Source organism: Ananas comosus, linkage group 17 (genome assembly GCF_001540865.1).
Source record: "Ananas comosus cultivar F153 linkage group 17, ASM154086v1, whole genome shotgun sequence".
Lineage (NCBI taxonomy): Eukaryota > Viridiplantae > Streptophyta > Magnoliopsida > Poales > Bromeliaceae > Ananas > Ananas comosus.
The window spans coordinates 5418963-5446819 of NC_033637.1; the positions used below are offsets into that span (position 1 = coordinate 5418963).

The window sequence follows — 27857 nt, forward strand, 5'->3', positions numbered from 1 at the left end:
AATTTTAGTCAATTTTTATTTTGCTCCTCAAAATTTTAATTCAATGTTCATAGGTCTAAACTTTTGAATGTGTTGCATTTTATCCTCATATTTGCTTAGAAGAACATTTATTATCTCCACTTAGTGCATCTCTACATTCGTACTTCATGCATGTATGGATCATTTTTTAATCTTCTTATCTCGTATTTAAATACTACTATTCATTAAGTTATTTTTATATTCGGAATTAGACTGGTAGATTAAAAAGGCACAAGATTGAGGAGGAACGAAATGGATTCACAGTGTACAAGCATTCAGATAAATCAAGTGCGTGCGAACAAAAATTCTATGGACATTGTCCCCAAACTATTTATTTTGGGAACGATGCGGATGGCCGCGACGTGGCTCATTCGATGGACGCCCATGGAAGGAAAAAAAATCGTGATCCTGTGTTTTTAGAGAGAGAGAGAGAGAGAGAGAGAGAGCAATAGAGGACGAGAGGAGGTGGCCCGTCGGATGGCCACACGATGCCCATCCACATCATCCCCAAACTAATAGTTTTGGGACGTTGCTTATAAATTTTTTGTCCATGTGTGTGTGTCCACATCACCTCCAAATTAATAGTTTTGGGACGTTGCTTATAAAATTTTTGTATATATATATAGAATTAGGTTACTATACTATCTATAGTACTAGGGCTCCTGTACTGTGTGTGTGTGTGTCCACATCACCTCCAAACTAATAGTTTTGGGACGTTGCTTATAAAATTTTTGTATATATATATAGAATTAGGTTACTATACTATCTATAGTACCAGGGCTCTGATACTATAGTCTTATTTTCGATCTTAGGGTGTGTTCAAATTAACGATCCACACCGTTAAATATGATTTAGGATATATGAAGTTCTTAGGAATAAAATTTTAGTTTTTTTCGACATCGTTTACTTAGTAAATAAATTATGTCAAAATAAACGGTGAAAATTGAATAATCTTTAAAATTTGAGTATAGGACTTTTAAATTCAAGATCAAGAATGTTAACTTTAATCTAGATAGTTTAAAATATTTTCTATCAAAATTTAAAGAAATTTAAATTCGTCTACACCGTTAAACTCCAAACTCACCATAGTAGCCAATGAAAATTGCCAATTTTGAAATGGTTTGATCATAAAGTAAACTATGTCGAAAAAATATAAAATTTTATTTCTAAAAACTTTAAATGCCTTAGATCAGTTTTAATAGTGTGGATCGTTGATTTGAACACTCTAAAATCGAAAACGATGCTATAGTACCGGACCTATAGATAATATAGGTGACTAGCTCATATAGAATTAGGCTACTATACTATTTATAGTACCGAAGTATGTATATATATATATATACAGAGTTGGACTGGGCTACTATTAGTAGCAAAATCCCATTATTGCTACCAGTTTTTTAGCCTTTGGATCAACTCTTTTCATTATTTCTAACCATTGGATTAAATACTATAACCCAGTGGGGACTACTCAACCCTAGAGGGAACCACTCAACTCTAACCGACTAATATCATTCTGACCCTACAATTTTTCATCCAAGGGTTAAAAATTTGATAGCAAAAAGAGCGTTTTACTATTAATAGTATTCCAGCCTAATTCTCTCTCTCTCTCTCTCTCTCTCTCTCTCTCTCTCTCTCTCTCTATATATATATATATATATATGTGTGTGTGTGTGTGTGTGTGTGTGTGTGTGAGTGCGTCTGGTATGCTTTTGGAATTACGGAGCGCTCCGTGCTTCCAAGTTGTTTTCGATGTTCGGACTTTCGAATCGACAATCAGCTCCGTTAGACTTGATCTAGAATATTTGAATTATCTAGAAAATAAATTTTACGATTTTTCGATATCATTTGCCTTGTGATCGAAGTGGCTCAAAATCAACGGCTGAAAATAAAAATTTTACAAAATATGATGATATGACATTAAAATTTTAGATCAAAGTTATTGATCTTGTTTTGTATGGTATAAAGAATTTTCTATTAAAATTTCATATGATTTGGATATTTCTACACTGTTAAAATTTCAAATGGCTCACCACGGCCATTAAAATTATTGATTTTGAGCCCCTTCGATCACTAGACAAATGATATCGAAAAAATCACAAAATTTATTTTCTAGGTACTTCAAATACTCTAGATCAATTCTAACGGAACCGATCGTTGATTCGAAAGTCCGAACATCGAAAACAACTTGAAAGTACAGAAGGCTCCGTGCTTCCAGAAGCATACCAGCCCACTCTACATATAATGGCTAAAATATAGATATTTTTTCAAATATATCGTATGTTACACTTTATTGTTACACAAAAAATATGCACTTAACTCTTCCTTATAAAAGATAAAAAATATCGCATTAGACTCTAGTGCTAGAAAAATAGTGAAATGACCAAATCTCCCTTAATTTTTTTTACATTTTTTTTCCTCTTTAAGGGGGTGAAGTGTATTTTTTTTAGTGAAATGGCCAAAAATATCATATTAGATTTTAGTGCTGCAGCAGAAGATCAAACATTTTTACTTAACCTCTTAAATAAAGTACTCATAAGTTTTCATGGAGGTCAAGTGTAGTTTTTTTTTTATCCAAGGGATATTGAAGATGGTAAAGTGCATTTTACCCTTTTTTTTTTTTTGGTTAATTGCATACACGTCCCTGCAAATATAGTAAATTACAGATATATTCTTGCAAAGTTCAATTTTCGTAAGTTAGTCCTGCAAAAGTCTTAATATATTCAGATATGTTTCTTTGGTTAGGATCCGTTAGAGAACTGTTTATTTTTTAATGGTAAGTTTGTGAAATGACAATTTTGCCATCACAAATATATTCCTCCAAAACAATCCTCTTCCTCTTTCTCTTTCTTTTTGGGCTGCCGGAGTGGACGGCGACGACAGCGACATTGCGGAGCTTGGGGACGAGGGCAACCATGGATGGTCCGCGGGGCGGACAGCCACGAATGGTCCCGATCGCACTGGCACAGCAGCACCAGTCGCCAGTAGCGATCCGATCTCCCCAGGCTAAGTATCGACCCCTGCGCCGGCACGCTCTCCTCCTCTTCCGACGTTGCTCTTGCCTCCCCCCCCCCGGAAGAACGGCTGCACCAGCACCACGCCCCTCAGCCAACCCCCCCTCTCCCCACGAAGAACGGCTGCACCAGCGCCACGCCCCTCAGTCAACCGCGGCCTCCGCGCGACCACCACCGCAGAGCTGCGCCGCCGCGTGGTATGCGATGGCGGCCCCCGCGCTGTCCCCGCAGAGCACCACGTGCGAGGGCCGCATCCTGGCACACGGGCTTGCGCATCGGGTGGGGAATGGGGTCGGGTTCGGGATGGGCCGCGATCATGTCGGCGATAGTGCAGAGGATCCGGGGATCATCATCGTCGATGGCGGGGGCCAGGTGGGAGTCGCCGAGAAGGACGATGGGGAGGTCAAGGCGCGGAGGGAACTTGGGGATGAGGGTGCATGGGGCAAAGGCTACGGCGGGGGCGGCGTCGGCGACCTGCTTGACGATCTCGGCCGGGATATTGAGGGGGTTGGTGGTGGTGAGCATGGTGCCGAGGCCGTCGGAAGCGCTCGTGACGACGGCCCATGCGAACACGACGATCGCGGCTCCTCCTTCTTCGCCATGATCACCCGCCGCATCTCCTCCCTCGCCGGCGACGACGATGACCACTCCGGCAAGCAGAAGAGGAAGAGGAAGAGGAAGAGAAGTAAAATTGTCAATTCACCTTATTAATTAACCATGGTTAAGTATTTTAACCGTGGTTAACTTAATATCTCTAACGGATCTAAACGACAAGGACATATCTGAATACATTACGATTTTTGCAGGGATAACTTATGAAAGTTGAGCTTTGCAAGGATATATCTGCAATTCACCATACTTGCAAGGACGTGTATGCAATTAACCATTTTTTTTTAAAATAAGGACTAAAGTGAAATAATTTTAAAATGCAAGTTTACGAACCAAAATAAACTTTGGTAGAAGTTTAAGGAAAAAATGTATATAAACCCCTTGAAATTTATCTCATGTGTAAACAAAAGCTTGAACTTCTAATTTTGGCAATTAGGCTCCTAAACCTTATTAAATAATTTAATAGACTTATCTCAAAAAAAAAAAAATATATACAGTTGTTTTGGTCATATGTAATGCATATAATTTAATAAAGCTTTAAATCACAACTTTTTCTATTCAATGTTTAGAAAAAAGTAATAGAAATTCAATGTTGATTCAACTTAAGTTTCTATCATCGTACTTAATTATCAAAATAGGAAGAGAAAGAAATATATTTTTTTTTATATTTTGAAGTTTTACGAGATTATGTGCCCGAATCAAAGTGGTTATATAATTAATAAGTTCGCTTGAGACGAGGAATCTGTTGAAAATTTAATTATCAAAATCAAAAGTTCAGACAACTATTTATAAAAAGCTTAAGATCGTGAGATCTCTATACAGTTTTCCAAAGTTTAAAAGCTGGTAGTTCGGTCTACACTTTCTTGTACAATTCAGCACCAAACAAGCACACATGAAAGAGAAATAACTCCCTAATTTCTCCTTTTTATTTCTGTGTCCAAATGATGGCGTCTAGATAAAGAAATAATCCAAACTAAAATCAAATTATGGTATTTGGTATATTGCGTTTAAAAGAACTAATTAAGAAGTAGAAACGTTTTAGCAATGTGTTCTCTGATCGTTATCAACCACTAACTAGCTTAGTAATGATAGATTCCCGAACATTAGATCCGTTAGTAGCGATGCAAATGGGACGGATCAGGGTCTTGGTCGGATACACACAAAATCCATGCTCAAATTCAAATCTGTCAGATTTTCGTCTTTTATATCCATACTCAAAATTATATTCGTTTAACATCAGATAAATTCACCCAGTTCAATATATATATATATATATATATATATGAGTTGAGCTATGATACTTTTACAAGTATCACCATCATGGTGCTATTAGGTTTTAAGCCATTGGATCTACTTTTTTATTATTAATAGCCCTTGGATTAAACACTATTACACCTACCACCACCTACCACCACCTATCACCATCATCTCAACCTCACATCTCTCCATCCAAGGGCTAAAAACACACAAGTATCACCCCCATGATACTTTTACAAATATTCTANTATATATATATATATATATATATATATATATATATATATATATCCTAGGGTTTATTTGTTTAGATGAAAGTGGAGAGGGGTGAAGTTATTTTCGACACTAAACGGTCACTTTTATTATTTAATTCGTCATAAAAAAGATACAGTCGAAACTCGAGTTATCCAAAACAGCATAACTGACTTCTGGCCACTTCGAGCCAAAGTCAATTACGGTAAAGAGAGTTGAAAAAATAATAAAATAATATAATAGATAATGCTAGCTATGTTTAAATATATTTAATCATGATTCTAATTACTTTTTTATTTGTTTACATATTTAAAATGTGATGGAAATTGATTACTTAAATTTTAGCGCTTCTTTTAATTAGTTTGTACATTTAATATATGATGAAAATTGATCACTTGAATATTAATATTTCTTTTACTCTATAATTTTATAGTTGTATTATTATAAGTTTATATAAAAAAATAATTTAGTTATTATAGATTATATTTTTTTATTATATAGAAATACAATTATATTATTTTTTATTTATTATATTATAATTTATTATTTATCAAGTTATTTATTAGTTATGTAATTATAATTTTATATTATTCATTTGCTATCACACAAACAAAAGATATGAAGAAACTACACTTTTATAGCTATATAAACAAACAGGGGGGAGAAATAATTTTTACTCGAATTCTATTTCAATCCAAATTTCACTTCCATCAAATATCCGCTTTCAGTGAAACAAACCGGCCCCTAATATAGAAGAAGTTTTGGAATTGGCATCCGAATAAAAAATGGAATTAGATTATATTGAAATAAAAAGCGACATGATGAATCATCCAAAAAAACATAGTTCATTAGTAAAATGAAAATGGAAGCGAATAATTAAGACATCTAGGATTTTGAGAGGGGGTTTGGGTCATGAGAGAAAAAGGGTGATAAACAAAATTAAGGGGGAGGTATTTGTCGCAAAAGATTTTTAAGTGGTTTATTCTGAAATGAGTTAACTTAGATTCAAAACAGGATCATTCTCATTTTAGAGTGGAACTATAATTAAAATCTGATTCATATAAAACAAACAATAAATATCAGGATCATTAAATATTATTCCAATTTTAAAGTCTAAAATAAGTTAACCAAAACAAGCTCTATTTATTTTTCTAATATAGCATTCAATCGAGCAACATTACATCTTTCAACAAGCTCAAACACAATAAAGGTTATTTGACCTAGTATCAATTGGAAAATATTATTTTTAATTTCATATAGGTACCTACAAACATAGTGAATTACAAATATATCCCTACAAAGTTCAACTTTTATATGTTGTCCCTGGAAAAGTCCTGATATTTTCAAGTATGTCCCTGTCATTAGAATCCGTTAGAAAAAATTAGTTAATCATAGATAAAATACTTAATCTTAATTAGTTAATGAGCTGAATTGACCTTTTTATCCTTTTTTAATTAATAGTTGGAATTTTTAGAGGGATATATTTGTGATGCGAAAAAGATCATTTCACTTATAAAATAAATAATATTTTAATGGTAACAAACGAGAGGGATATATTTGAAAATATTAGTACTTTTATAGAGACAACATATGAAAGCTGAATTTTGTAGGAATATATTTATAATTTACTATGTTTGCAGGGAGTTGCATAAAATTAATCCTATTTTTAAAGTTCAAAATAGAATTTTTTTTATGTTTTTAATAGTAAGAAATAAAATTAGAAGTTGGCCAAACAACCACCATTAACAAATTTACATGTCATTTTCTATTCCAAAAAGTTTTCTTTTCTCTTGATAATCATTATTACTAGTGTAGAGATCGGCGCGATGCAGCGGGTAAATAATAGAAGCAAAATTTTAAAATTTTAATAAAATTTATATTTACAGCTTATTGATGTATAGGAAGCTATATCATGTTAAGTACAGTCAATTTGAATGACTAAATTCAACTGTTAAAAAAATAAAATTATAGTTAGAAGTTTATATAATTTTTTAATATCATCAAAATACAGTAAGAGACATACAATTTTATCGTATTATATGCCTCTTGAACATTCCGTTGTGAAAAATAAAAAAGAGCTAGCTCCAATGCAGCTCAATCAACCCAACGAGCACTTATATGGGCCGCGGCTTGGCTTTGTGGGACGATACTTTTCGAAGAAGACACGTTCTTTGCATATTCTTCTTCTTCATCATCGTCCTCATCATTTTCATTAACACAATGAGAGAGAGAGCTGCATGAGTGTGGGGAGGGAGATTAGATGATGATGTTTTTTTTGGCATGAAAAATAACATACCATGCAAAAGAGAGGGGGCCCGGGGGATTAATAGAGGTGGGGAGGATTGGAGTTACAAAGCCCATTCATTGGTGGCATATGGTGCATATAATTAAATGTTGCATTTTGGATTAATTAATTCTTGTGATTTCAAAGGATTGGGAGGTTTGAGGGAGAAGAAAAAAAAAAGTAAGGTATAAATTAAAGAGTACATTGATTAGAGGTTATTGAATAGAGAGGAGGGGAGGGGAAAAGCCAAGGTCATTGAATAGTAGATGAGGTTGAAAGAAAACTTGCCAAGGAGGGGAAGAGAAAAGCCAAAGTCATTGAATAGAAGGTGAGGTTGAAAGAAAACTTGCCACGTGGCAAAAACATTGGGAATTCATATATGCTAATAGATTATTATTTCCATTATTTAACAACTCTCGTATTGTCACCAACATGTTTTAAACCTTGCCATATCCGTAACGGACATAAGCATATAATATCATCCTAACTACTGGGTCCACCTGACACCTTGGCGTGCAAAATCTAGTTAATTGAAGGGCTTATCCGCAAAATATGAGAGCATATTGTCACGGACTTAGCGCTTTTGTTCGCGAAGCCTGTGCGGCGCCCACTTTTTTTCTCAGAGATGAACAAGCCTTTGTTCCTGTTACTAGCTCGAACCTTTGTGTCCTACGACTAAATATACAAAGAGAAGAAACGAGAAAGAGAGGCAGAGGTTCACTTAAAAAAATTAAGTACTCCACTACTTGGAAAAAGGGATTACAGCATACATACACACTCCCTCTTGTGTTTCCACCTCTCTTCTTTCTCTACTTTGGCCATAGCCATCTCTACAATTTATAGGCTCCTAAATACATTAATTTAGCCTACACTAATTCACTCATTAAGGCACACATTAACTCACTCACTATTACATGATAATGAGCTTTCATGAATGCCCAGTGATCCCAAAAGTTACCCATACCTCTTGGATTTCCGGCAGTTATGGACGCATTAATTGCAGCACTTACATAACCCTTCATCTTCAATAAAAGACGGCTGGTTTTGGACCTCTTAACAATCTGTTCTGCTAGTGAAGTTAGGCTAAGGACTCGGCCGCACTGAAAAATTACTAAGTTCTTGACAATATGCCTGAAAAAGAGTGTATATCATACATATCACTCATCTAAGGAGTGAGATTTTTTTACTTTGTAGCATTAAGATCTTTCATCAAGTGATGTAAAGATCAGTTAGTCCACCATATATATATATTTTTTACTGGACTGATTTCGTATGCCGATTCATTATTTGTATTCAGATCTAGTAGCAATATCTAAAGAGGTGTAGATCTTACATTTCTAATCATGAATTTACAAAAATTTGAATGAGTTGTAATTTTAAAAAAATTAATGTGAAATTTAAAAAATAATGGCTTCTGGATGAAAAAAATATAAGATGTACACTGCACTTTGAGGGTGTACCAGTAGTATATAGAGTAATTTTAGAACTACAATCCATGTTGCATTAATTGTAATCTTATAATCCCTCTTAGCCAAGAGTTTTTTTTTTAATTTTTTCTACTTGCCTTATTATTATTATTATTATTATTATTATTATTATTATTATTGTTTTATCAAAACTAAAAAGAATTAAATAAGCCACTAAACCCTACAATTTCTTAAATAAAGAGTTGTAGAGATTTCAACTCTTTTGGATTGTAAGCTTAACATTTCTCTAAAATGTGGAGGAGTGTTAGGTCTACAACCTACTTTCCTATGTAATTCTGCAATATTTCTATTTAATAACTATTTTTTATTCTTTAGCCTTATCAACTTTTTTTTTGACTAGAAATTAAAAAAGAACAATAGATATTCAATATTTTTGAATAAGAAGTAGTACAACTTAACTATAAGGTATTCTAATCTTAACCTTATTATTCATTAATTACTCTAGTTTTATATGATAAATGATGAATTTGATGGAGTTATTAATGGATTGAATAAAATTCTTAATTTATTTATCTAAAGTTTTTTAATTTTAAAAATTAAAGAGGTGTCAAACGTCAATGAAAAAATAAAGTTGAGGAGGGCATTTAAGAAATTTACATATATGAGGGATCTCGATACATTTTTACCTAACTGTACTATAATGATTCTTGAAGCCCTTTTGCCCAAATTTATAGTTCTTGAAGGGCCTTTGGATAAAAACTCCGCAGTGAGTGGGCGAAACAAGCAACGCAAGCAATGCGTCTCTTTCACTGCACATCACGACCAACCCCGAGCTCTCCCCCTTACATATACGATATATATGATGATATGCAATGTATAATGTACAAATATATCTATCACCCCCTTCGTCACAAAGGAGGTCGAGATGGGAGGGGACGGAAGAGGGATTCTAGGGTTCCGGCGGTCCGCCGCCGTCGTCGCCGCGGCGGTGGCGGTGCATCTGATAGCGGCGGCGGCCTCCGCGGCGGCGTTTTTTGAGCCCTTCAACGTGAGCTACGACCACCGCGCGCTCCTCGTCGGCGGCGAGCGCCGGATGCTCATCGCCGCCGGAATCCACTACCCCCGTGCCACCCCCGATGTGCGTACGCGCTCCGATCCCTCCCAATTACGATTCACTTGTGATCCCTATGATGATGCTATTATTTTGAAGTGTTCCCTGTAGGTTTTAGTGCAGTTGTGTTGTCAAATCAACTTGTTAGGGTTATAATGATCTCTAATTCTCGAGTAATTGCATCTTTGGTCGTCGCTTGAGTTGAAAAGGCAGGAACTTGGGTGTAGATGAGTTTCCTATTTGTTTCGGAAATCAATTTTGTCAAAGGTTCTTTTTTGAAGGGGGAAAGGGGATAGTGTAGAAAGGAAAGACTAATAGCCCGTTCGGATTGGGTACAAGAGGGGGGATAAGGCTCTTATCTCCCCAATTGTACCCAAACAAAAATTGTTGGGTGGGAACTATTAGCTCCCACCCAAAGCGGGTTTGTTCCCGCCAAGCTTGTTCCCACCCCCTGCCGCTATAGAGAGAGAGAGTTTTGTTTTAAAATAAAATTTAAATTTTTAAGATTTAAAATTTGTAATCTGAAAATTAAAATTTTAAATTTTAAAGTTGATATTTTAAATTTTTAAATTTTAAATTTGATATTTTATATCTTTCAAATTTAAATTTGGTCTTAAATTTAAAATTTAAAATTTAAAATTTAAGAGTTAAAAATTTATATTTAAAATTATAAATGTAAAATTTAAAAATTTAAATTCAAATATAATGAGAGGGGTAATATAATNTATAAATAAAAAATAATTATATTACCTCTTTCATTATATTTGAATTTAAATTTTTAAATTTTACATTTATAATTTTAAATTAAAAATTTTAACTTTTAAATATTAAAATTTGAAATTAAAATTTAAAACTTCAACTTTTAAATATTAAAATTTGAATTTAAAATTTAAAATTTAAAATTTAAATTCAAATATAATGAGAGGGGTAATATAATTATTTTTTATTTATAACTATCCATTATTCTTCTTATTTGATTTTATCTATCCAAATACTATTTTTCTTATTCCCAGGAACAACCTAATTTTCATTCAAACACAAAATTGGTCTATTTCTCGCTTATACCTGAACTTATATCTATCCCTGGAATAAATAGTTCTTACTTATATTCGAACCAAACGAAGTCTAAATGATTAAGTCTTGTGTCTTTTTGCTTCTTTTATAGCAATTAACCATACACTCTGATGCTGCTACAATGCTATTTTATTTTCTCTTTCCATAGTAAGTAAATTTTATGTCTTTTTTTCATCAATGTCGCCTTGTGTCTTGTTTTACTCCTAAGTTTTTCGCTTACAGATGTGGCCTGGTTTGATAGCCAAGAGTAAGGAGGGAGGGGCAGATGTTATACAAACATATGTTTTTTGGAACGGGCATGAACCAATCAGAGGTCAGGTAGTGTGCAATTCCATTCGGCTAGATTGCTACAGTTAACTTCCTTGCATGATCTCCTTAGAAATGCTTGTTTTTCTTATATAGTACTTCCCTTTTCTAGTATAATTTTGAAGGAAGATACGATCTTGTGAAGTTTGTGAAGTTGGTTGCCGAGCAAGGGCTATATCTCCATCTTCGTATTGGTCCATATGTTTGTGCTGAATGGAACTTCGGGTTTGCCCCTTCTTTCTTTTAAGTTTCTTTAATATTTCGCCCATTCGCTTGTAATTACTGATAAACAGGTCAGCCTTTTGGTTTTACCTCTAAGCTGTCAAGAATATTTACATAAGACGCATTTTATGTGCTGATTTAAGTGGTTGAATTTGCTAATATCAAATTTACTGTGGCATATACGTAATTATTAATTCTCACGTGGACATATATATGAGTTCCCATGCTAATATTAGGATTCCGCATTGCCATTCTACTAAGCTAGTATTAGGGCTATGGTACATGGACAAGGACAAAGGGACAACTTGGCGCTAGTTGCAATTCTAAAAAATAGAACACATGTGCAGGCATGTTGATTGAACATGTATATAATTTATATTATTTCATATGTAAAAAGAATCACCATAGAATAACTAAATTTAACTTGATCTTTCTCTGGTGCCTTCAGTATAATTTAAATTCAGAAACTTCGAAGCACAGAAATAATTTTGTCAGTCATATTTTTATTATATAATGAATACAGTGATGACTTATCTAGAAGTTTTAAGTCCTTGTTGGATTAACCCAGTAGATCACAATTCCATGTGATTGTGGCATTAGAAGATGTGTGATGACACAGATTGAATGATTGTAGTGGGGGATGAAATATTATTCTTGGCTAACTCTAAATATCTCTTGCCCAATAAGTTACACATTGTCTCTAACTTTAGGTCTTACTGGCATCTCGTATTTCATGCTATATCGGATTTCACTAATGTGAATTAAAGATAATAATGAGAGTTTGTCTCATTAATTTATTCCTCCGTCCATTGAAACCTGGTATTTTGGGCATCCAAAGAACATTCAAATGTACATTGTGTACATTGCATATACCTGGTAATTAAGCTCATGCATAAGATTCCATGTCAATAGCATTGCTACATTGCTTTCATCTGAACTTTTCTTTTCCTCTTTTATAGGGGTTTGCCAGTTTGGTTACGTGATATTCCTGGTATAGAATTTCGAACGGACAATGCACCATTCAAGGTATACATCAGGCTCTTATTTTGTTACATCTAATCAAATGCCAATTTACACTTGGCTATGAATTTAAGAATCCTAAATCATGGGAACTCCAAGTGTTTTTCCTATTCAGGTTTGGACAGAATGTCTCAAATCATTAGAGAATATGATGCTTTTTCATTTTTTTCTGGCACGAATTTCAGATCTTCATTGTAGGCCATGTTTTTCACTCACCTAACCTATTTATGTAATTGAGATAGTCGTCTTCTATTTTTGTTTCAGTTAAACACTCCATTCATGTATTTATCTCATTGGGATGATCACAGTTTTCCTTTCCGGTTGTTTCATGTTTAAATTTGCTAGATGTTTACTAATCTTATGTTTTGCTGAACTCTCCTTTTGGCACTCGACGTCGTTTGAAGTCTATGAACTTTGAATTTGCACATTGGGAAGAACGTCTTGAAATTAATTTTTACAGGAATCTTTAAAATGATGTCAACTAGTGAATTTTGACTTTTAAGTGCTTTATATCCAAAAAGAGTTCTAAGTCTAAGTCAGGGTTACATGGAATTTTCTCTTTTATCCTCTGGTGCAGTAGAAGTATTCTTTGTTTGTCTCAAGTCATTGTGGAGCAATTTTTCTAATAACTTATTGTTTATGATAAGAATGATGGACTGAACTGCATACCACCAGAAAAAGATGATTCGTGGCATGGCAATCAGAATAGAGATCTTGACAACTTTGTACTTTTTTTGCAGGATGAGATGCAGAGGTTTGTCAAGAAGGTTGTAGATATGATGAAACAAGAGATGCTTTTTTCATGGCAAGGCGGTCCAATCATACTAGTGCAGGTTATAAGACCATTACAAACTCCAGTAATTGATTTTGTCTTTATGCTAACCTGCTTTCCTTGTTTGGTTTATTCTTCTATATGAAACCAAAACATGATCATTGATTGGGAGGATTTAAGTGTTGTTGCATAGGATTGTGCCGATCACTTGCTGGCACGATATGACACACACCATTTTGTGCCATGCTGTGCCGTGTTGTGCCAATGCATCCAGTTTACAAAAATACTTGTGCACGGACACACTGTGGAATGAAATATATATTTTCTTTGGTACCAATATATTCGATTTCTTATTATATATCTTTATCAAATCATTTGCACTTTATTGATGTAAAACACTTGCTAATTTCAAAGAAAAGAGGGTTTTGAGCCATGCCCTTGGCACGTGGCACGGATGTTGTATCGTGCCGATATCTTGTTAGCATGGTGCGGCACGGTAGGCACGGGCTGTGTTGATGGTCACTTAAAAATCCTCAATTGATTGACAAGCTATATCCAGCTTTGTTGTCAAGAAGGAAAAAGCAAGTTAATAATATGTAGCAAAATTGCAAGCAGGACAGCTAAAGTTCCATATGGTCAAAAATTTCCAATAGAGGCTCATGGCACATTGGTTGTAAATTTTCTAGTTCAGTAGCTTTATTTTGAAACATTGAAAAAAGTAGAAATAATTAACCCCACAAGCTTTAGTGTTAGCCAACTGAGCAGAAAAGGCCATTTCTTTTTAGTCTTCGATATTATCAAACATGACTGCAAGAATGGAGAGAGCCCTTTGTGCTGACAAGTCAAATTTGACAACATATATTAGTTGAGCTGCAATTACAAGGTAAGCACGGAGGCTTTTGCAAGTCGAATTCGACAATAAGACCTCCAAAGCAATGATCAACGCTATTAAACATGATTTTTTAGGAACACACTTATCTTATGATCTTTTGGTCTCAAACTAAATGGTGAAAATTGCATGACTTTATAAAAATAGACAATGGAATTCTTCAATTTTTATTATATGGGTATGGATCTTGGCATGGATAGTGAAAAATATTTTCTATAAAAAATTTTAATGAATTTGGATTGCTCTACATTGTTAAACTAACAGATGCATCACGTAGGTCAGTGAAATTCTTTATTTTAAGACTTTTATCATAAGTTAGATATATGGATTAACATCATTTATCATTATTAAATCCTTTATACTGCCCATTATTAAGTAATCAATCAATTTGGTCTTGTGATCATTTATCAGGCGCATTAGAAATGAACAGGTGAAGTAAGTCCAATACAATTTTGGAAATTTGGCATAGATTGCGCTCAAATTTCATGTATTTCATGCATTTCCCTTTAAAGTTAAAATTTGAATTCACATCCTCTAAAATGGTCTGTATTTGCGTAGAATCCTGTGTTCAAGTTTCCATAAAATTTTAAATATATGCTAGAAAACCGAATGTCCATTTTAATACCAAACTTTTGGGTGACTACCATTTAGATGAGAATAAATATTACAACTTCAACAGCAGCATCTTTTTAGGAGCATCTAAGTCAATTTACATCCTTAGTCGAAGTGAACTGGGTTGTAACCCTGGTCAAGTGATTGGCTACTCACATCATGTGTATGAAGGGAAATACGAAACAATAATTTATAATTTGCAAGTCTTTAGTGCACATACACACTCTTGATTCACAGAATCTCAACTGTTGCATTTATAGGGTTATATACGTACAGAGTCATTACAAAGTTTTGCTAGCATTTATGCTGTAACACTATCAAAGGTTTATTAGAATTGTTTTTTTTTTTTTTGGGGCCATACCGAAACTTTATTTGCCATCCATTTTTCGACTTCTTGATGCATTGGCAAGAGGCCCCTTGTATGATTTTAATTTGAAGGTAGTTTCAGCTATGTAGCTCAAACTTGAAGCAGTAGTTCATCCATGTGAGTACATATAAACTAGATGTAATGAGCAGGGCAATGGTGTAGTTTTGCTTCTGTCAATTTGTCATGACCTACTGTATTCTAAAAGACGTGCTGAACAACTTAATATTTACAAGAACAATTTCCAATGATATGTTTTGAACAAGCTGCATTTTCACTTAGTCATGCTGAAGTAATTTGTTTGAAAACATAAGTTCAGTTTTTCAATTATTCATTTAATAAAGCAAATATCACAGATTGAGAATGAATATGGAAACATTGAAGGTCAGTATGGACAAGGTGGAAAAGCATACGTTAAATGGGCTGCTGAGATGGCGATTGGGCTCAGTGCTGGTGTCCCATGGGTCATGTGCAAACAAACTGATGCTCCAGAAAATATTGTAAGTGTCTTTAGCACATTTTGCTCCTCTATTTTTGTGTATAAGTTTTTGCTCTACTTCTTTAGTTTATCAATGTCCATTTTAGAATGAAAGCCATGATATCTGGATCATGCGTTCTTTTATTCTTTCTATCCTTCATTGGTTTCTATTCCAGAACCTGCACATTTGTGAGATTACCAATTTTTTTTTTCATCCTCTTTTTCTAAAATTTTGACAGATTGATGCGTGCAATGGATTTTATTGCGACGGTTTTAAGCCGAATAATTATAGAAAGCCAGTTCTGTGGACTGAGGATTGGAATGGATGGTACGCTGATGCTTTTACATATTTTTGACAATTTGTTTATGGGAGAATTTCAAATTGTTAACTATTTGAGGGCAAACTTGCTAAAGTGCATTTATATTTTTAAATTGTTATGTCATCTGATTTATGCAAAGCTATACATAATATGCATTACTTGATACTGGAGCATAGGGTTCTTAATTAGAATAAACTTGATATAATTCAAAGTTCTGCAATACAGGTATGCCTCCTGGGGTGGAAGGCTACCTCATAGACCTGTTAGAGACAATGCTTTTGCTGTTGCTCGCTTCTTCCAACGCGGGGGATGTTTTCAAAATTATTACATGGTAATAGGGTTTCCCTCTATTCTGTTGTCACTTACAGGTTTTATGAGTTGCTGTTGTCACTTACAGGTTTTATGAGTTGTTGCCTCCTTTAATTTGTTATATATTTTCCCTAATTTGGTTTGTGTACATGATTTATTTGATGCATGCTTTGTAAATGTACTCTTTTCTTTTGTTTCGTGCTTTTTGCCTCTGTCATCCTGTCACAATGTACCTTGAAATGAATTTGAGTAGTAATCAGTGAACCAAGTTGGTCTTTGGAGTTATGGTATCATATGGAAACTATGCAAGTCACTCCAAAGCTCAACGAACCATGTCCTATATTTGATTAAAATCAGTTCCTTCTAATTAACTTATTATCAACTATGGGGTTTGTTCCAAAATGGTAAAAAACCACTGAACTATGCATGACTTGGTTTTCTTGGAATCATGTTGTTAGAATATAAATGGAAAAGTTAATCACTGCTGAAAATTTGAAGGGTGCGAAATGCACACTTTGATGATCAGTCAAGGTACTCAAATATGTTTGTGAAAGTCTTCATGTAGCTTTGTATTGCAACATCTTAGGAATTAGCTATTAACTTATCCTTAGTCCATAATCTCTTAACTATTTTGCTGTGTGCAATCTTTTCTCTGTAAATTGTCCTTCCTCATCATCATTACATGCACTTTTTGTGAGATATAAATGTTACTTTTCCCCCAAAAAAATGAAAAAGGAGAAAAAAAAAGATATGCAGGTGTCCTTGTCTTTCATATCCTCTCTGAACCAACTCTTATTCTTTAAAGTGCTTCTTATGTAGATTTTTTTTTTCCTTCAAATAAAGAACAGCTGCTGCTGCTGTGGATTTTGATTTTATTATATTCCTAGGTATTCTATGCTGACAATGTATGGTATTGTTCGCTCATATGAAGTATTATCTAACGGTTGCAAATATTGCAGTTTTTTGGTGGGACAAATTTTGGCCGTACTTCTGGAGGCCCCAACCAGATAACAAGTTATGAATATGATGCCCCAATTGATGAGTACGGTATGTCAAAGTTCTCTTGAATGTGCTTTTACTTTGTTCCTCACTCTCATTTGGATATAAATTGTTTATCTAGGACAAGACGAACATGCATGAACCTGCTATGTTAATGCATGTCGAGACAATTACAACACTGGTGTTCGTTTATTCACAGGTCTCTTATCACAGCCTAAGTGGGGACATTTAAAGGATCTGCATGCAGCTATTAAACTCTGTGAACCTGCACTTACTGTTGTTGATAGTGGGCCACAGTATGTCAAATTGGGATCAATGCAAGAGGTTGGCATTTGCTATTGCTGTATGTAGTTTCATTAGATGATTGTGTTGATCGATGAAGTTCATTAGGTAGTTTCATTAGATATGGGTATATTGGTAAACAGTTTTTTGCTGACATTCTGGTACGAATATTAATCGCAAGTGGACAACAATTTCGTTCAAAGATCAAATCAATTAGCATTTTGTTTGAAACCTTCATTGCATAAAATGGTATGACTGGCTATTTCTACATTGATAATGGAAGAATTAATCCAATAATGAGAATTACCCTACGGTGCCCTACTGATTAATTTACCCATAGATAAGAAAAATGGATGTACTCTACATTGTTCCATGAGTTACTGCACTGTTGTTAATTATGTTATCATAATCTTCCTGTATATCCTTATAATTTTGGCGTGAAGAAAAATTTCTGTCTACATCCTATGACAATTGATGGGTATTTGACTAGTTGATTCCTTTACATGACCCTATTTGATAAGCATTGTGAAGCATAGTAAAAAAAACAGACATACACATCTAGGGATGCAAATGGATCTCGGTTGGTGGAGCTTCCGCCCTAATCCGTCCCAAATGGGGTGGTAAGTGGGAACAAATATAGAAAAATATAACCCTGAATTTGTGCCGATCCGCCAAATAAATGGACCGGGAGACGGTAGGCCCTTTTCTTCCTTCAATCTGCCCCGATTCGTCAAAAATCCACCAAAAATCCGCTCCCGCCCCGAATAGGGCGGTAAGTGGGAGCCAAAAATAAAATGAAAAATAACCAGCTCCGAATCCGCCCCTTCTCGACAAGAAAAGGAGCAGGAGGTGGGGGAACCCTCCCGCCCTCGGATCCGCCCCATTTGCATCCCTAATGGCAGTAGACCAGTTCATGTAATCAGAAGCATTATTAACAAATGTTGAATAGTTGCTACACTGCTATTTTTCTTTCTACACAAATATAGATATCTATATATACATGTATATATAGAGTGGAGCTAGAATTCTATTGATAGTATTGAAATAGTGTTTGCTACCAACTTTTTTACCATTAGATGCCTAGGGTTTAGTAATAGTAGGTGGAATAGTAAGAATCCATTGGTGGAAATGCAGATAGTAAACACTATTTATATACTATCAATCAAGGATTTAAGTGCCGTGGCACGGGGTTGTGCTGGAAACTTGCTTGAACGGTACGACACGATGGGCGCTGGACCGTGCCGATGCGTGTCGGTCACAAAAAATTCATGTGTGCCGACACATAATTGCATGAAATATTTATTTTTTTTAGCAACAAAATATTCTAATTGTTTATTATGTATTTTTATCAAATCTTTTGAACTTTATTGAGAAAATTATTTACTAATTTAAAGAATAGAGGATTTTAAGCTGTGCCGTCGGCACGGGGGGGCTGTATTGTGCCGATTTCTTGTTGGCACGATATGGCACGGTAGATACGGCCTATGTTGATGGGCGCTTAAATCCTTGCTATCAATAGTATATTAGCTCAACTCTCTCTCTCTCTCTCTATATATATATATATGTATGTATATGTATACTGCGTGCGTGCGTGCGTGCGTGCGTGCGTGCGTGCGTGCGTGTATAGAGTTGAGCTGGAATGCTATCGGTAGCTATCGGGTTCCGTTGCCACCCATTTGTTTTCAATGATGGAGCCTCCAAATCGACGATCGACACCGTTGAACATGATCTATACCACTTGAAGCATCTAGAAACCAAATTTCAAACTTTTTTGATATTGTTCTCTTGTCTATCAAATGGACACAAAATGAACGGTTGAAAATGAATATTCTTTAAAAAGTGATGATAGAAATCTTATAATCAAGATCGAGAGTATAGATCTTGTTCTAAATAGTTTAAAAAATTTTCTAACCAAAATTTAATCGATTTGGATATCTTTACACCATTAAACGAGAAAACGCCTCACATTGACCATTAAAATTACAAATTTTGAAACCCTTTGATCATTAGGTCAATGATGACGAAAAGATTTGAAATTTGGTTTCTAAATGTTTCAAGTGGTATAGATCATGTTCAACGGTGCCGATCGTCGATTTGGAGGCTCCATCATCGAAAAGAAATGGGTGTCAACGGAGCCCGTTTGCTACCGATAGTATTCTAGCTCAACTATAGAGTTGAGCTAGAGTTGAGCTAGAATACCATCGGTAGCAAACGGGCTCCGTTGACACCCATTTGTTTTCGATGATGGAGCCTCCAAATCGAAGATCGGCACCGTTGAACATGATCTATACCACTTAAAGTGTTTAGAAATCAAATTTCATACATTTTCGATATTGTTCTCTTACCCATCAAGTGGACACAAAAATGAACGGCTGAAAATGAATATTCTTTAAAAAATGATCATAGGAGTCTTGTAATCAGGATCAATAGTATAGATCTTGTTTTAAATAGTTTAAAGAATTTTCTAATAAAAATTCAATTGATTTGGATTTTTACGCCGTTAACGAGAAAACACCTCATATCAACCATTAAAATTACAAATTTTCAAACCCTTTGATCATTAGGCAAATGATGTCGAAAAGATTTGAAATTTGATTTCTAAACACTTCAAGTGGTATAGATCATGTTCAACGGTGACGATCGTCGATTTGAAAACTCTATCATAAAAAACAAATGGGTGGCAACGGACTAGCTCAACTCTCTCTCTCTCTCTCTCTCTCTCTCTCTATATATATATATATATATATATATATATACATACATTTTTGCTCAATTAAAGACACCTTATGACTAGTTACTTGTCAAAATATGTCTCCTATTAGTCTACGTAGATCAGGAAAACTATAAGTACCAAAAATTTTCTTTTCTGTTTAAAATTTTTATCATCTATTTGAAAGCAAAAGTACCTGTGAGTTCTGTATAGTTTAAGCTATGAAAAAGCAGCAGCCTGTAGGTCCCCAGTCACCACCAATACAAGGCCTAGGTTGTAATGATTCAACCCAGCTGACCAATATTAGCAACTTGATAGGGTTAAATCACTAGCCCAACATGCTTAACCCAGGTACCAATGTTAATTTGCTCGTTGTTTTATACCGAAGCATAGTCTCTACACAATCCGATATGAGACTGTTGAGGCATGACAAGCTTCTCGTTAGGCTCATTCCACTATTGTCGCCTTCCGCATTTCTTGCTCCCCCTACAGTTCGAGTAACGCCTAGGATGCATAATTAGCTAGTTCAACATGATGGTGTGACAACTTAACCTGGTCCTCTAGTATTAGTAACTTGTGGGGCCTAAATCACTGGCCCTAGAAAGCTGTAGCCCACGTTATAAATACTTTGTCCTGGTGCTTATATATGGAAGATAGTGCCTACGCTATCCTATATGGGATTATTGGAGCTTTACATTGGTTGTGCCTACGCTATCCTATGCTATCACTCGTCACAGTTTTCACATGTATCATTGTTGTGATGTTTTTTATTGGCTGCGCCCTATACGCAGCTGCTTACCTTGTTTATTGTGTGCAGGCACATATATATGCTAATGAGCAAGTTGATCCAAATAGAAGTGTTTCTGGAAATGTGAGCATTTGCTCAGCTTTTCTTGCAAATATCGATGAGCACAAATCAGTTTCAGTCAGAATTTTTGGGAAAAATTTTGATCTACCACCATGGTCTGTGAGCATATTGCCTGATTGTCAAAACGTGGCTTTCAACACTGCCAAGGTAAAATCCTGTTTGGGATGTCATTTGTTGTACATGTTGTTGCTATAATATGGAGCTCAGTTCTTCTATATTGTAAACAGCTATATACGATTGCTGAAAACGAAAACGAAGCTCATTTAACTTCTAAGTTGCTTTGTTATGGCAAAGTTTGTAGTACTCATCTTGAGCGAAGTAAATTTCTTCTTCACCGGTCTATCAGCATGCTGCCATATTGCAAAAGATGTCACTTTTAGATGTGATCTCATCTTCACTTCATGTAATTTTGCCAATTTGAGTGTCTGTTAGCATTTTGCCTATTTGCAAAGGTTTTGCTGTCAGGTGGAGTTCTCAGCTTAGCTTAGCTTAGATTTTGTAAAATTCAACTTTCTCTAGTTTTCATGTGAAGCTGCAAATCCAACAATTGCTTCATTACAAGTAAATATCAAATGAAATTCAGTATTGAAAAATCTGGAAAGCTCTTGTTACATAAGTCGGAAAATAATTCTTTTCCTGATTATATAACATGTTGGAGTTGAATCTGGCATAAATTGGCGTCTCTTCTCCATTTATTAGTGCATGGGTGAACTTTTCAAATAAGTGTGCATGCAAGAGCTGAAAGGCCTATTCCATTAGCTTCTCACCGCACCGCCACCCTACACACACCTTCCCCTCCGCCCCCCCCAACCCAAAACACACACGAGAAAAAAAGAAAACACACACACACACACACATAAAAACCCATAAAAAAAAGAGGTTTTTATCCCTCTTCACAATCTAAGTTGTTAGACTAAAAGTTATGCGTTATATAGAAGAGAGTTTTGTTTCGCAATTCATTTACACATTTCTCAATGATGGTGCAGTCAGATGCAAGGTATTGAAGGATTTTTCTTACGGATAGTACACAGTTGATAAGATGTATGAGGATATATAATATAATGTCACTTCCTTACAATTTGAATACTGAGGATATATGATATAATGCCACTTACCATTTGAATATTGGATTTTTTTTTTTTTTGGGGAAATGTGAGCATTAATTTCTATTCTATGTGTAGTATTCTTGGGTTTAATAATGCCGTGATTTTACCAGGTAGGAACACAGCTTTCAATAAAAACAGTAGAATCTGGATCTCCCAGTTATTCAACTGCATCGGCACCTGGGTTTTTACTACTAGATGGGAAAGACTTGCATATTTCAAAGACGTGGTCAATTCTGAAAGAACCAATTGGTGCATGGGGCAATAATAGCTTTACTACTCAAGGCATATTGGAGCATCTAAATGTGACGAAGGACGTATCTGACTACCTATGGTACATTACCAGGTAAAGGATGATGATCTAAAGGTTTTTAAGAATTAGGAAAGAATTGCATCATGCTGTTACTTCGTTTGTAGTGTTTATCAGATAAGATGTCTAGATCTCTAATGGCAGATTGTAAAAGAAGGTCTGTGTTGATAATATGACTACTACTATGTAATTTTCTCTGCTTGCTCAGCACCTGTCATTGATTAAGCACAAAGTAATGCCTACGTAAATTTTGATGAAATTCAGAGTAAATATTTCTGATGAGGATGTTGCATTTTGGGATGAAAAAGGTGCTTCACCGTTCATTACGATAAACAAAACGCGTGATGTGGTTCGCATTTTTGTAAATGGGCACCTTTCAGGTACTAATTTAAGTTCTTTCTGATATGCAATTTTGTTATCTTTTTAATTTTTCTAATACTGCTGATATATCAATTGCTTGAAATGCTTGAAGTCACATATTTATCATATGATTTATCTTGAGTTTCTTCCTTTAATGCCCCAGTCAATTAAATTGAGCCTCCTCTATATTCTTCTAAAAGGATCTGTTATACTGAAGGTAGTAAGGTTGGTCACTGGGTGTCGGTGGAGCAGCCTGTTCAATTAGTTGAGGGATACAACGAATTAGCTATTTTAACGGAGACAGTGGGATTGCAGGTAGTCTAATTTTTATTCATATAGTGGTTTTGATACTATGTTGTCTGTTGCATTACGAAATTCTGTTTTCAGCAAAGAATGCACATATGTAGTCCTAACTACCCAGTCTATCATGTTCCGATATTCTCCAAGTAACATTGTTTATTTTTTAGCTAACAAAATGTGGTTTGGTTTAGTCCATCGTATGTTGTGCCAATTTGCCTTGCAACCCCCAAAATATAGACTCTCTACAAGTTTGCAAGTAGAATTTAGCTACAGAGTAGGAGGGATTAACCAATTCAACTTTGAGACCTCTTTATCTGATAGTTCTTCGTGAAATCCTGTTTGTGAAATTTGATTGGTGCTTCAAGTGAAAAAGAGAAAGATAGCTCAATACTATAAACTCTTTGAGGTTGAGCATCTATGTGAATAAATTACTTCAGATGATCTGTTTGGTGAATGATCCTGATGGCATGTCATGGTTTTAGGATAATTTTAGAAGACCTAAACTAAAAAAATGTGCTAGACATTCGGGTTTTCCAGATAAAGATGTAAATTAAACCTGAGGGCTAAACTAGGAAACGTTAAAACAACCTGGAAATTAAGTTGCATTTTATTTTCTTTATTTATCACTAGATCAGCGAAACTGCGGAGAATCACCTCTAAACCACAGCGAATGGTGCTTAATGGAACACATGTATCAGTTGTGCTGCTCTATGCATGTTTCAATGTTCTGCTTTGTTCATGTTGTAATTTGTAAGCACACTGAAAAGCTTTTATGGTGCCTTTAACTCATTTTAGTTATTTTGGAACACATGAAGTCAATAACTTCTGACAAAGTATAGCTGGGCAGTTTTATGTGTTTACGCCATCAGGGGACTACCACCTGATACATTGTTTGATCTGAATCTGTCAGTTTGAACTCCTATATGTGATTTTCTATTCTCTCATTTGTTATCAAACGATGTTTTTTAGCCGCCTTGGGGATCTATGCTCTTAAAAAAGGAACTGGAAATAGAGAAATTATCTGAATTTCACCAACAATTGTATTATTTTCACAGAACTATGGTGCATTCCTTGAGAAGGATGGGGCTGGAATTAGAGGACAAATAAAACTAACTGGCCTGAAAGATGGGGAACTTGACCTCTCTAACTTTCTTTGGACATATCAGGTATGGCGTTTATTCAATTGACTTGCAATTTGCTGGTTAAAGCAAATCTAGATAATAATCAACTAGATAATAATTTCCCTTCTCTCCCCCTTTGGAAATTAGTATCTACAGAGTTATAGCATATATAGTGCCTTTTAAAGTGTGACTTAACGATTCAGGAAAAGGTCTTGATGGTGCTTACAATTGACATTGATAGCTTTTTCTCAATCAAGAATCCAAGATAGAACAGGGATAATCTCTTTATTCCTCTTACTTGAAAGAATGTTGAAATTTGAAGGCTTCGAACCAAGTAGAATTGAGACAGGGAGAATCTATAGAAGAAACCCCAAATATTCAATTCAGCTCATCCTTAAGGCCTGTTTAGCCTGGCTTGTGCAGCTGGGCCTCCACCACAATGCAGTGTGGCGTTGGGCAGCTCCAGTGATGCTATATTTTGTGGTTGTGACCTGCAACGCAGCCATGCAAGCTCGTATCAAATGGGACAATGCTGCAGTTGCAGATCACAATGTGACTTGGAAGCCGGGCACACGTGCCCTTATTCTTATACAAATGTGCCATGCTTTACAATCAGAACACTTTCCTTCAGTGGAGTCTGAGTATTTTCTTTTTTTTTTTTCCTACACACAGCTTGTAAATTTCCTATATGGTAATCCTATATATATATATGTTATTTAGTATATTTGTGCTAAAAATTTATGCTATTATACTATTCCGTTACCGTTTTACGGTTAAATAACATTTTTGTAACTGTTTCATATTTAAGCCTTTTTCCAAACATGTAGGTAGGGTTGATGGGGGAGTATTCTAAGCTCTATGATCCCAAGGAACAAGAAAATGTAGGTTGGACTGACTTGCAGGTTGATAATATATCATCCGGCTTTACCTGGTACAAGGTAAGCTTAGTATATATATGCTATGAACTGCCTTCTACACATTAAATGTAGCTCAGAAATTTTGATTTTAATTTTCTTTTTCCCATGTGGTCAGTTTTAAGATGAGTGGTTAGAGATGTTTACATATGTGTTTGGCAGACAAAATAACTAGAACTTTTGTGGTGGTTGGAAGCTAAAATAAGCTTCTGAACTTTAAAAGCAAAAGTTCCATCTCATGTGAGGCTTCTTCTTTGTCTGCAGCAAGAAGCTGTTGAGGAGGATATCAACGAAATAGCTACTAGTGCTTTTTTGAACAGCTTTACCCAACAGCATTTTTGCAGAAAGCTCAGGCTAAATTGAATAGGCTAGTTAGATGGAAGCTACTGTAACCCTAATTGACTTTATTGATTATTTACCTTATTTAATACATACGTGTTCGGCCTAGTCATTTGAATCCCATGATAGCCTACTCGCCGGACCACCTATTTTGCTCCATATCATGTGTTAAAAACAAGAATATTTTTGTACTGCCATTTGTACCGTCTCAAAAATACTTTCTGCTGCAGCAGTTTAACTTTCTCTCCATCATTTGTATGTTAAATAATATGTTTTCTACTTTCCATCTTGGTTTACTAGCATTCGGTGACTCTTCATATATGTTTCTTTCTTACATATGGGTGATAGACTTTATTTGATGCCCCCGAAGGAAATGACCCAGTTGCTCTTGACCTGGGGAGCATGGGCAAGGGTCAGGCTTGGGTCAATGGTCATGGAATTGGACGTTATTGGTCACTCATAGCCCCTCAATCTGGATGCTCTGAATCTTGCGATTATCGTGGAGCTTATAATGAAAACAAGTGCACAACAAACTGTGGACTACCTACTCAAAGCTGGTACATTGCCTTCTTGCATTAAGTGTTCAGTAATTTCTGTATATATTCTTCCATAGAAATAAAAGCTATTATGCCATACTTATATCTCCTTATTTTGTTAATAATCTCTTGAAATCAAAGTAATATCTTCAGTTTCTCACCGTAAATGTATCAGCCGTACTTGCAAAGAAATTTATACATGAATTTATTAGCTCATTGCATTACTGGTAACTTTCTTATGAGTTTTCCATGATTTTTTTTTTTTCTCTTGTAATGTTTTATTTCAGATTGGATATGGCATTCGATAGAATTTTTTATATTTTAGTAAAATGTTCTACTGACTCGTCTGCCTACTTTCAGAGAAACCTTATTTTGTCTTGTATGTACATAGAGCTACGTACTTTTGATTATTACAAAATTTTTAAGTTGTTGGACCATTTCAGGTACCATATCCCAAGAGAATGGTTGCAAGACTTCGACAACCTCCTCGTGCTCTTTGAGGAAACTGGTGGTGACCCGTTGAAGATATCATTAAAGACACACTCAACAAAAACAATATGTGCCGAAGTGGCGGAGAATCACTATCCTCCTCTCTCTGCCTGGTCACATCCAGATGTTATTAATGGAATTATCTCAATTAATAAAGTAGCTCCTGAGGTACACTTACGGTGCGACGAGGGACACGTGATTTCGAGCATAACATTTGCAAGCTACGGGACTCCTAATGGCAGCTGCCAGAAGTTCTCTCGAGGCAATTGTCATGCACCAAGTTCATTATCTGTGGTAACGAAGGTATGAAGTAGCTCGTACTAAGTCTCAAATTAAAAATTAACGTGTGGTTGTTGCCCCTCAACTTACAATGATTTGCAATTTTGGTCCCTGAAATTTTCAACTAATCAAACAAATTCGATATATTACCTCATTTTTCCATTGTTATTTGGTTGTTTCCCATCCAAAATCAGGAATGTCTATTAAATGCCGTGCATAGCACACGGCAATTATCATGTTTTAATGACTCTTCAATCTCCGCGGTGACGATTCACCCAAAAATCAAGGAGGAATAATAACCCGTTCTAGTTGAATCCAACGTGAGAGCACATGTTGTGATTGACTTGAGGGGTTTGGATAAAAGTTAAATCTGGGGATCATAGTGCACCATTAGATAAGGTCGGAGACTAAATTTTGTGAATAAATAATGACTAACCAAAAGTCCAATGACTATTTGTATGAAGAGAAATTAACCCTTAGCAAATTTAAATCATGCGTATAGATTTATTTATTTATTTTTGTTATTTTCAGGCATGTCAGGGGAGAAATAATTGCAGGATCGGTGTTTCGAACGATATCTTCGGTGATCCATGTCGAGGTACTCTCAAGACTTTAGCAGTCGAAGCAGAGTGTTTGTCACCGGATTTTGCTACCGAAAAACTTCGAGATGCCTTATAGTCAAGGTGGCGCCGACAAAAGTCTTTTAATAGAAATCTTTTAACGTTGTCATACGATCGTGAATAATTTTTCACTTTCTTGGTTGTATTCTTGATTGTACAAAACGTATAATTACTGGTGGATATTCTGATCTTCCATGGAAAGTGTATGTAAATCTCATCTATTCCCTTCCGACTTTTAATTGGAAATTGATGTGTTTTATTCTCCTTTGTCCACCATTTGTGTCCGTGCCTT

The 27857-nt window shown here is 35.2% G+C and overlaps 1 protein-coding gene across 5 annotated transcripts; it reads left to right on the forward strand.

Moving 5' to 3' along the window:
* On the forward strand, positions 9728–27838 carry LOC109723011 (beta-galactosidase 15). 5 transcript variants are annotated; one of them, XM_020251210.1, is made up of 19 exons: positions 9733–9996; positions 11266–11361; positions 11462–11574; positions 12531–12597; positions 13332–13424; positions 15585–15728; positions 15946–16034; positions 16252–16357; positions 17295–17382; positions 17534–17658; positions 21144–21341; positions 22411–22643; positions 22872–22987; positions 23185–23282; positions 24323–24433; positions 25216–25326; positions 25990–26198; positions 26621–26969; positions 27477–27838. In XM_020251210.1, the coding sequence occupies exons 1-19, from the start codon at positions 9784–9786 to the stop codon at positions 27621–27623; spliced, it is 2706 nt and encodes a 901-aa protein (XP_020106799.1). In that variant the 5' UTR covers positions 9733–9783; the 3' UTR covers positions 27624–27838. The 5 variants fall into 5 exon arrangements, 4 of the variants coding, with proteins under 4 accessions (XP_020106799.1, XP_020106800.1, XP_020106801.1 ...); XM_020251211.1 differs by having other exon boundaries at positions 15618–15728; XM_020251212.1 differs by having other exon boundaries at positions 9899–10000.